General features: G+C 45.1%; 1 protein-coding gene across 1 annotated transcript; it reads right to left on the bottom strand.

Annotated features, from left to right (window-relative positions):
- Positions 1 to 7,008: 7,008 nt before the first annotated feature.
- Positions 7,009 to 11,710, bottom strand: LOC142312817 (uncharacterized). The gene is made up of 4 exons (XM_075351802.1): positions 11,530 to 11,710; positions 11,293 to 11,449; positions 10,728 to 11,164; positions 7,009 to 7,556 (listed from the first exon to the last, which is right to left on the bottom strand). Exons 1-4 carry the CDS (start codon positions 11,642 to 11,644, stop codon positions 7,009 to 7,011), a joined length of 1,257 nt encoding a protein of 418 aa, XP_075207917.1. The 5' UTR covers positions 11,645 to 11,710.
- Positions 11,711 to 11,927: the final 217 nt, after the last annotated feature.

Raw genomic sequence — 11,927 nt, 5'->3', positions numbered from 1 at the left:
TTTTTAAGAAAATTAAAAAGAAAGCAGTCATGTTTTCCTAAACTCAGACAAACTAACACTAGAAGTCCCAGAGAGGGGTCATTTAACATTTCTACCATTGGAACCTATGGAGCTTGAAATTCCTGGGACTTCTAGTGTTAAGAGAGCGCCCTTTTCTCTGGATCTCTAAATCTTCAGGGAGCCAGTGCAACGGACGCCTGTGTACAAACGATCTATAGCCATTTTGAAGTCCTGTTTTTCTAGAATAATAATGCTAAGAAAAATAAATAAATGACTACTGGTGGTGCTGGATGTGTCTGTTCATCTTCTTATTGCATTAAATAGGTTTTCACACTACTAATCAAACCCCTTCTCATATGATCTAGTGCTTCCCAATACCGGTAATATTTTTCCTAATATACTCCTCTATTACATAATACAGTGTGTCCACCCATGTCCTGTCCACCGCCATTAACTTGAGAACGGCGGCAGCTATAGGAATAGAAGTGGGGTCTAGGTATAGTAAAGTAGCGATGCACTACGCATTGAAACCACCTATAGCGCCACCTGGTGGAAAACAACAGTTAGCATTTTTATTTCAAAAACGGAACGAGAGAGGACCCCCCCCAAAACATTGAATGCTGGTCACACATGTGGCGCTCATTTAACTTTGATGCTCACAGTTGCCACCGTCAGCTGCAATGCACATCTGGACTCTGGACAGCATACTGTATCTTGCTGCACGTTGTGTAATATGGCAGGTGACACGTTTGCACAAGCATCTGTGATACGTCGTCGTAGGTCCTGCAATGTTGGTGGAGGGGTCGCATACACCTGCTGTTTGATGTGACCTCACAGAATGAAGTCCAATGGGGTCAGGTCAGGTGAGCGTGGAGGCCACTCCATGCAGCCACCATACCCAATGACTTGTAGGAAGGTCTCCATGAGGTATCGCTTCACGTCCGCAGCCTTGTGAGTTTTACACGTTCTAACCATAGCATTTCTGTATGCAAGGTGTCGATTCGTATTGAATTGATGATGCCCTACAACTTTGTAATTCACTATTTTTTTATCTATCTCGTTCCGTTTTCAAGATAAAAATGATAACTTGTTTTCCACCAGGTGGCGCTATAGGTGGTTTCATTGCGTAGCGCATGGCTACTTTACTATACCTAGACACCACTTCTATGCCTATAGCTGCCGCCATTCTCAAGTTAATGGCGGTGGACAGTATATGGGTGGACACCCTGTATACTCAATATTGCTATGTAGCAATGCACCAAGGCTACTTCCGATGTTCCTAACAGTTGAACCCCCAACAAGTTAACCTCTATTCTATAGATAGGGAAAAACGTGGGACTAGTGATGAGCGTGCACTACCATGTTCTCGTAACAATCCGGTCAGAAGCTCGGATGGGCACAACTCGTGTACAGTGTATAATAAAAGTCAATGGGAAAGATCTTCAAGAAAAATGCTTAAGTTCTCCATTGACTTCCATTATACTCTGGTACGGATCGTTCGACTGCTCATGACGAGTATGGAGCATGGTGGTGCTCGCTCATCACTACTCGTTACAAGTATTGAGCACCCAGATGTGGAAGCTCTCACTCATCACTACTCCAAATGTATAAATCGGTAGAGTCCACTGACCATGAGAACAAGGTCCCCATGGCCCAATCTTGTCTATGGGTAGCACGCAAGCATGGACACACACACACACACCTCTCTAAGCGCCAAGACTTCTGCAACCATACAATATATGAAATGTAAACTGCATTAATGATATGTAGAATATACTGTACTTAGAAAAATGGAGGTTCTTCACACAAAAACTGGCCAATTCTTGTGAGCCCATCAACCACAGCAAGGCGACTTTTCTTGATGGCACCATATCCAACCGGCTTGCCTCTACTGGACTAATAGTCTAGACATATATGAGCAGGTAGGATCCAGGAATTTCCGTTTGTTCTGTCATTGGAACAAAATGGATCTGTAGCATAACTGAAGCAGAAGGAACCCTTTGTTTATAAGGTGGGGGCGGGACTGTCTGGACCTAAAGCACCACTCCAGCGCGCGCGCACATATATTTTTTTCCCAACACTGGAGACAAACTTTACATGTAGCCCCCTGCTATAGTCTCACTTTCCAGGTTTTCATCCTTTCGAGAGGTCACTCAGGTCCTGCATCTTCTGACTGGTCAGAAGTTCCATCACACACTCCCAATACAAGTCTATGAGAGCCAGATTAAGGCTCGCATAGACTTGTATTGAGCTGTTACCTCCGGCTCTCTATAAAACACTTGGGCTGCCAGCAGGTCACAAATCACAGGAGACTGACTGGAAAAAGATGAAGACAGCAGCAGGTGAGTATAAGACAGGGGTCAGGAGACTTCAATTTAAAGCACCAGAGTGAAAAATATATACATACATACATACATACAAAAAGGGATATAGAAGATTTTTTTTTTTTCTCAATCTGTTCTAGAAACTGACAACATGCAACCCAAACAGCAATGGATGTGTTTTGGACATACTTTTATGTTCCTATAACCAGACTGAAATGTGACCATCCCAGCTATGAGAGCAATGTAATTTTCAAAAGGGACATATATATTATGATACACACATGAAAATTTATTTCAACTTGCAAGACGTGCACATGCGTACTTTTTATAAAATGAACACTAGATGGCGCTATACATCCAGAAATGACAGATGTGTGCATTGTATGACATGCCATTATGGTTTAAGCTCTTTCTTTGGCAAATTTACTTATAACTCGGCAGATATCCAAGATGGGACTGCATACATTATATCACAGGTCAAGTCTGATCATGTACTTATATTGTCAGATCAGGTATGAAAGAATCACTATAAATTTACAGTTTACTCTACAATTTGCTACTTACTAGAGTAATATAACTACTTCTACTATAATACTGCCCCCTATGTACAAGAATATAACTACTATAATACTGCCCCCTATGTACAAGAATATAACTACTATAAGGCTATGTTCACACTAGAAAAATGATTTTTCTTAAGAAATTTCTTAAGAGTGAAGGATTAGTGCACCTGCATTAAAAAAACGCACCAAAAACGCACCTGCGTTTTTGACGCGTTTTCGGTGCGTTTTTACCGCTGGCTGATTGCTCCCTGCGTTATTGTGCCAATTATCTATGGCAAATAACGCAGTTAGCTGCAGAAAAGAAGTGACATGCTCATTCTTTTTCTTAAGAAAATCTACTGAAAGAATTTTCTTAAGAAAAAAACGCAGTGTGTGCACAGCTAATTTTTTTTGCCATAGGTTTTGCTGGGGAATGTCTGCAGAAAGGTTACAAGAATTTCTCAAGAAAATTCTGCAGCAAAAACGGACCAAAAACGCAGGTAAAAAACACTGTGTGAACATAGCCTAATACTGCCCTCAATGTACAAGAATATAACTACTATAAGGCCTCAGTTCCACTTGCACATTGCTTCCCATGCAAGAGCATCAGAAGCGATATGCTAATGACCCTCTGATGCAATCGGACCACAGCTACAGAAAAGAGGTAGGGAGCACTTTCTGTCTCTGCGTGCATCGCACTGCCCTCTGATGACATCCGAGTGTACTGCAAAGTTTCACACGCTCCCATATACTTGTTTGGGTGCATGCAAGCCGAGACTCCCTGCCAAACGCAGCATGCTGTGATTCATTCCGCTATGGCATGAGAAATCAATCGCAGATGGACATTGCCCCATACTTTTGCACTGGTGCAAGTGCAGTCCGATGTTTTATCAGATTGCACGCGTCCATGCAAAATGCAAGTAGAACCGAGGCCTAATACTGCCCCCCCTATGTACAGGGATAACACCACTGCAATACTGCCCCCCCTATGTACAGGGATAACACCACTGCAATACTGCCCCCCCCTATGTACAGGGATAACACCACTGCAATACTGCCCCCCCCTATGTACAGGGATAACACCACTGCAATACTGCCCCCCCCTATGTACAGGGATAACACCACTGCAATACTGCCCCCCCCTATGTACAGGGATAACACCACTGCAATACTGCCCCCCCCTATGTACAGGGATAACACCACTGCAATACTGCCCCCCCCTATGTACAGGGATAACACCACTGCAATACTGCCCCCCCCTATGTACAGGGATAACACCACTGCAATACTGCCCCCCCCTATGTACAGGGATAACACCACTGCAATACTGCCCCCCCCTATGTACAGGGATAACACCACTGCAATACTGCCCCCCCCTATGTACAGGGATAACACCACTGCAATACTGCCCCCCCCTATGTACAGGGATAACACCACTGCAATACTGCCCCCCCCTATGTACAGGGATAACACCACTGCAATACTGCCCCCCTCTATGTACAGGGATAACACCACTGCAATACTGCCCCCCCCTATGTACAGGGATAACACCACTGCAATACTGCCCCCCCCTATGTACAGGGATAACACCACTGCAATACTGCCCCCCCCTATGTACAGGGATAACACCACTGCAATACTGCCCCCCTCTATGTACAGGGATAACACCACTGCAATACTGCCCCCCTCTATGTACAGGGATAACACCACTGCAATACTGCCCCCCTCTATGTACAGGGATAACACCACTGCAATACTGCCCCCCTATGTACAGGGATATAACCACTGCAATACTGCCCCCCTATGTACAGGGATATAACCACTGCAATACTGCCCCCCTATGTACAGGGATATAACCACTGCAATACTGCCCCCCTATGTACAGGGATATAACCACTGCAATACTGCCCCCCTATGTACAGGGATATAACCACTGCAATACTGCCCCCCTATGTACAGGGATATAACCACTGCAATACTGCCCCCCTATGTACAAGGATATAACCACTACAATACTGCTCCTATATACAAGAATATAACCGCTTTTGGATGCACAATACAGGGCGATATGATATGAGGACGGTAATGACACTGATGTGGGGGTCGCCGTGTCCCCACACACAGACAATAGTCCTCTCATGATCACAATGGGAGGTTTCAGAGATCTTGAGACTGGAGAACTCGAGATTCTCACATCGCTGGCATCTGGCAGACATGAATAGCCCAGAGCCCCGTCCCACACACTGGACCATTGTGCGGCCACAACATGGCCATCAGTGGCCGCTCTGCATAATACAGGCAGACATAGTGAGCACTGCAGTAATACGAATACACAGCTGCAGCCGATTGTAACAAACCCTCCGCTGTGAGAGGTATTACCATTAAACAGTTTACATGGATATTAATATGAAGGTTTCCATTCACTGACAGCAAGCAGAGAGCTCACAAGTGTATTAGAAGGTTGCAGTGTGCACAAATACCGGTATATATACTGCAAACTCATTACCTCAGGTATTTCCTCACAGAAGCGGGAAAACAATGGTGGACACAAGCAGTAGAAGTACAACATGGCAGCCAGAAGCTTCTTACCGTGCTCCTCTCTAGGAATTGTCCTGACCACACAGGCTGCAGACAATCACTACCAGGTGCTAGGCCTCAGGTGGCCAAGTCAGCCTTCATCTGCGTGAGAGCAGGTGTATGTAGAATTAACCAATCAGATCACAACTTCTTTGCACCTTGATCATAGCAACCAATCAGCTCACAGCTTTCATGTTTGTGTCTTGGCCATCATGACCAATCAGCTCACATATCTCATGGTATGTGCAGCAATGGCAACCAATCTGCTGTCATGATCAAGAAATTGGCCTTAGTAAACAATCAGTTGGCTGCTTTCATTGTTCTAAACTCTGGCTGTAGCAACCAATCAGCTCACACCTTCATGCAATGTGTTAGCCAGCCACATTGATTGAGGCAACCAATCAGCTCACACCTTCATGCAATGTGTTAGGCTACTTTCACACATCCGGTTTGAGCCCTGCGGTTCAATCCGGCTGTGAAAACTATGCAACGGATGCGGTGAAAACACCGCATCCTTTGCATACGTTTTTACATGCGGCCGGTCCGGTTTTTTCCGGTTGCGGCATGCTACTGAGCATGCGCAGTGGAAAATACCGCATGCGGCGACCGGATGCGTTTTTTTCCGCATCGCGCCGCATCCGGCCTCCATAGGGATGCATTGAAAAATGCGCCGCAGCGGCCGGATGCGGCGCGATGCGGTGTTTTTTGCCGGAGCAAAAAACGTTGCAGGGTACGTTCGATCCGGCCGCCGCATCGGCTAAATCTGCCGCATGCGGCAAAAACCGGACCGAACGCAAGCCCCTGCGGCACAATGCGGCACTAATGTAAGTCAATGCAAAAAAAAACCGCAATCGGCGTTACAAAAGCCGGTTGCGGTTTTTATGCACAACGCCGTATTGTGCCGCAGAGCAAAAATCCGGATGTGTGAAAGTACCCCTAGGCTACTTTCACACATCAGTTTTCTGTATTCAGGCACAGTCCTTTTTTTCCTGATCCAACGGATCCTGAAAAAAAAGTGAAAACCGTATCCACCAGATCCGTTTTTTTAACGGATCCGTTATGCCGGATCCGTTAAAAAACGGATCCGGTGGATACGGTTTGCATCCGTTTTTGCATCCTTTCCGTCCGTTTTTTGGCTGGATCCGTTTTGTTAATTACATTGGAGCATGCTCAGTTTAGAAAAACGGATCCGGCGGCCGCATCCGTTTTTTACCGCATTACGCCGGATCCGGCGTCCATAGGCTTCTATTGTAAAACACGACGTATCGCGCCGGATCCGGCGCGATGCGTTTTTTTTGCCGGACAAAAAAACGTTGCAAGCTACGTTGCCTCCGGCCGCCGCTTTAACTAATTTTGCCGCATCCGGAAAAAAACGGATGCAACGCAAAGCCATCCGGTACAATCCGGTAACAATGCAAGTCTATGGGGAAAAAACGGATGCGGTACCGGATCCGTTTTACCCGTTTTTTTCCGGATTGAACCTGATGGCAAAAAACTGATGTGTGAAAGTAGCCTTAGCCAGCCACATTGATTGAGGCAACCAATCAGCTTGCAGCTTTCATGTTCTAGACTCTGGCTAAATAAATGAGACCTCGTATGTCATTGGTTGCCATGAGCAACTGTTTCACTTTGTCAGAAATGAGACCTCGTATGTCATTGGTTGCCATGAGCAACGGTTTCACTTTGTCAGAAATGAGACCTCGCATGTCATTGGTTGCCATGAGCAACTGTTTCACTTTGTCAGAAATGAGACCTCGTATGTCATTGGTTGCCATGAGCAACTGTTTCACTTTGTCAGAAATGAGACCTCGTATGTCATTGGTTGCCATGAGCAACTGTTTCACTTTGTCAGAAATGAGACCTCGTATGTCATTGGTTGCCATGAGCAACTGTTTCACTTTGTCAGAAATGAGACCTCGCATGTCATTGGTTGCCATGAGCAACTGTTTCACTTTGTCAGAAATGAGACCTCGTATGTCATTGGTTGCCATGAGCAACTGTTTCACTTTGTCAGAAATGAGACCTCGTATGTCATTGGTTGCCATGAGCAACTGTTTCACTTTGTCAGAAATGAGACCTCGTATGTCATTGGTTGCCATGAGCAACTGTTTCACTTTGTCAGGACCACTGTTTTATCATTATTAATGGCTCTCTAAGGCTACTTTCACACATCAGTTTTTTGCCATCAGGTTCAATCCGGAAAAAAAACGGGTAAAACGGATCCGGTACCGCATCCGTTTTTTCCCCATAGACTTGCATTGTTACCGGATTGTACCGGATGGCTTTGCGTTGCATCCGTTTTTTTCCGGATGCGGCAAAATTAGTGAAAGCGGCGGCCGGAGGCAACGTAGCTTGCAACGTTTTTTTGTCCGGCAAAAAAACCGCATCGCGCCGGATCCGGCGCGATACGGCGTGTTTTACAATAGAAGCCTATGGACGCCGGATCCGGCGTAATGCGGTAAAAAACGGATGCGGCCGCCGGATCCGTTTTTCTAAACTGAGCATGCTCCAATGTAATTAACAAAACGGATCCAGCCAAAAAACGGACGGAAAGGATGCAAAAACGGATGCAAACCGTATCCACCGGATCCGTTTTTTAACGGATCCGGCATAACGGATCCGTTAAAAAAACGGATCCGGTGGATAAGGTTTTCACTTTTTTTTCAGGATCCGTTGGATCAGGAAAAAAAAGGACTGTGCCTGAATACAGAAAACTGATGTGTGAAAGTAGCCTAATAAATAAACCTGCTGTTTTATTGCCATTATAGGTGGCAGAGTCTGAGTCTTGTGGCTATATGGTGCAATAGTCTGTAACATGTTTCCCTCTAAGGCTACTTTCACACATCAGTTTTCTGTATTCAGGTACAGTCCTTTTTTTTTCCGTATCCAACAATTCCGGTTTTGTTGTGCAAACCGGACCCACCGGATCCGGTTTTAAGCGGATCCGTTGGGGACGGATCCGGAATAAAACGGATCCGGTGGGTCCGGTTTGCATCCGTTATGTCCGTTTTTTTACGGATCCGTTTTTTAAACACTAAACAAACAATTAACGCGTTCCGTATTCTGATTGGCTATTGGGAAAATATAGTATATATACAGTATTTTGAAGCATATATTACAGAATGAAGACAGAGACAAGCAGAAAGCATGGATGTTATTCTTGCAAATATCACAAAGATCACTGCAGATTTTATATTTGAGGCAAATCGCTTGGCTATCATCGTCAGAGAAAAGGAGCGACAGCGACTGAGGCGTCAGCGACATCGACGCTTTTGGATCCATCCCCTGACTGCCCAGAGACTGACACGTGGGGTGTTTTCAACCCTATACCTGGAGCTCCGTGGAAACCATGAAAAATTCACAAGCTATGTCCGGATGGCAGTGAATAATTTTGACGTCCTCCTTGGCCTTGTTGCGGACAACATACGTAAAACGGACACCTTCTGCCGTTACTCTATAACACCCGAGGAGCGTTTGCTGGTTACGCTTAGGTAAGTTATTTTTTTAAATTGTATCCTCCTGTAAATTGACTTTTAACTGTAATGTGTTTGCTATTATTTTTTATAATTATTGTCTTTCCTTTACAGATTCCTTGCAACTGGAGAGTCGCTTTCGTCCCTCCACTACCAGTTTCGACTAGGAATTTCCACCATCTCGGGAATCATTAGAGACACTTGCCAAGCCTTGTGGGATTGCCTCCATGAGGATTTCATCCCCCAGCCCACCAGGGACAGATGGCTTGCAATTGCCGAACAATACTACAACATTTGTCAGTTTCCAAATTGCCTTGGCTCAGTGGACGGCAAACATATAAGAATTGTGAAACCTGCTGCTTCGGGGTCTGAATACTACAATTATAAAAAGTATTTCTCAAATTGTCCTAATGGCAATAGCGGACTACAAATTTATCTCAGTGGACATTGGCGCATATGGGAGATCCAATGACTCTCAGGTCTTTAAAATGTCCCCAATGGGGCGGCGAATCTATGGGAATACTTTTGATTTCCCTCCTGCAAGACCTCTTCCTGGCACATGTGAGCCCCCAATGCCCTTTGTTTTTGTGGCCGACGAAGCCTTTCAACTCTCCCAACATCTATTAAAGCCATATGCAAGCCGTGGATTGACGCAAACACAAAAAATATATAATTACCGATTATCCAGAGCCAGAAGAATGGTGGAATGCTCCTTTGGGATACTAAGCAGCAAATGGCGAGTGTTGTTAACAGCGATTAAATTAAACATTGAAACTGTTGATGAAATAGTGAAAGCATGTGTGGTACTGCACAATTTTGTTTTAACAAAGGAACCTTTGTCCTTGGATGACCAGAGTTTGGAATCCACCTCTTTGACTGACTACACCAGTCCTGGATTTAGGAGTAGTGTTGCCTGTTCAACAATACGTGACAAATATGCTGACTATTTTGTGTCCCCAGAAGGTAGAGTAGATTGGCAAGATCAAATGGTATAAGATTTTTCTTTAGTTTTATAACAAATAAAAATAGTTAAAAATAAATTAAAAAATATCTTGTTAACCTTGTTAATTTTAATCTTTCATTCGCTTTAAAAATTTGTAATTTTTACACCGTCAAATTACAACATGTTATGTTTTTGTATTACCTTATTATTAACTTAACTTGCAAAATAATATTCCCCCCCAAAAAAAACAAGAACAAATAAATACTTTTCAACAAAAAACTTTTATTTTTTATTACATACATAAATTATAAATTTGTATATCTTGGGCTTGGGGTGGAGATAGTACTGGAGGGGCTGACAGATGGGAACACACGCACAGTTGGAGTATTGAGGGTGGAAAGTGGTGTTGGTGGTGGTGGTGGGGAAGTAACAGAAGGTGAAGGTGTGGTTGAGAAACCAAGAGGGAAACCAGGAGATGGGATGGGATTTGGTAAGGATTGAGGGGTGGAGTGGAGGGATTGGGAGACAGAAGAGGTGGCGGGTGAATTAGTGGCTTGAGTTGGGGTCATGATGGGTGTGGAAGGCGAGATGTGGTAGTGGGTAGGAAGTGTAGGGGCAGATGTGGTTGGGAGCTGGTACTGGGCCGCAGGCTGGTACTGGGCAGCAGGCTGGTACTGGGCAGCAGGGGGAGTAGGGACAATGGCTGGAGGGGGGGCAGGTGCTGGAGGAGGGGTGGGTGGAGGTGGTTGGGAGGAAACCTGCGCCAGAGCCTGCCGTGTGGCTTGCATTACATGCATCTGCTGGTCAGGAGATAGCTTTTCCATGCGCTCTAGTACGGCTTGAAAAAAACAATGATTGGGTGATTTACTTGCATCTAAATGCAGCCTGTCCAGACGCGTGCACAATTCGTGTGTATTTTTATCCATATTGGCATTTATGAAGCTAAAACCAGAACGATTTTGTTCGGCTAATAATTGAATGGCGTTCTGGAAGGCTGCATTTAGATGCAAGAACTCGGGCGCATAGCTCTTTTCCTGACCCCTATGACGCTGACGCCCAGAACCCAAAGGTGTTCTACTGAGGGCAGCAGTGTCAGAGGGGTGGGGTAGGGGAAAAGCTATCTCGTCACCAGCAGCTTCAGGTAATGAAGTCTCACGGGAAGCTCCAGCGCAGGTGGATGGGACAGATGTAGATGGAAGGGAAGGTTCAGATGGGTGGGGTCTGTGCCTGTGTTCCCCAGTGGCGGACTGTTCAGGGATCGCTCCTGTCGGGTTCGATGCAGGCTCCCGAGTGCTGCAGACGGTGCTGTTAAAAAGAGGAAAAACAAAACAATAATTAATTTAATTGCTATACATTGGCACTGACTAAAAAAAAAGGCAAAAAAAATCAGACATAAAATATTATACTTTGTACATATTGTGGGGAATATTTACCTTCTGCACACCATAGTTGTCCGGAGGAACGACAACGCTCTAAAGTAACGGTACTTCGATCTGCGTCCTCCGGATCCACTCGGGGCCTGCATCTCTTGATTCAACTCCTTTTTGAAGCGATCCCTGATAGACCGCCACCGCTTCTGAAGTTTGTCACCTGAAAGTGGAAAGCACAAAGTGGTTAGTATACAACACATTACATCCTGCAGCATAACCTACTGAACTGTGAATACTTACGCGCTTTCTTCTGGCCACGAGAATTGAGCTCCCCCCAACCTTCTATCGCTGCGTGGCATACCTCGTCCCAGAGTCGACGGGTTACGATAGAATCAGCGTGGCGGCGGTCAGCCATGTTCCACAGCGGCTCCCTCTCTCTAACTTCATCGATGAGGAGGTCGATGTTGATAAATCCGGCCTCCTCACCGTCAGAATCTGGAGCACGCTGTGATGCCTGTTCAAAGAAAGAAAAAAGAAATTAAAAAAAAAAAAAATTAGACATAAATTCACACAGACATGAAAAAAAAAAAAAAAAAAAAAAAATCTTACACTATGACCACCGCCACCTCGACGACGACCCTGGGACGGTCTTGGGGGAGCTCTATCGTGAGCCCTAGAAGTTGAAGCCTTTAGTGAAG

This window comes from Anomaloglossus baeobatrachus, chromosome 5 (genome assembly GCF_048569485.1).
Source record: "Anomaloglossus baeobatrachus isolate aAnoBae1 chromosome 5, aAnoBae1.hap1, whole genome shotgun sequence".
NCBI classification, from domain to species: Eukaryota; Metazoa; Chordata; class Amphibia; order Anura; family Aromobatidae; genus Anomaloglossus; species Anomaloglossus baeobatrachus.
This window is presented reverse-complemented; position numbering and strand designations above follow the sequence as displayed.

Coding starts and splice junctions, on each gene's coding strand:
- LOC142312817 (XM_075351802.1), bottom strand. CDS start 11,644: ATGGCTGACCGCCGCCACGCTGATTCTATCGTAACCCGTCGACTCTGG. Junction 11,450..11,529: donor TCGTGGCCAGAAGAAAGCGC/GTAAGTATTCAC, acceptor TTCCACTTTCAG/GTGACAAACTTCAGAAGCGG. Junction 7,557..10,727: donor CAGGCTGCATTTAGATGCAA/GTAAATCACCCA, acceptor GTCCTGACAAAG/TGAAACAGTTGCTCATGGCA.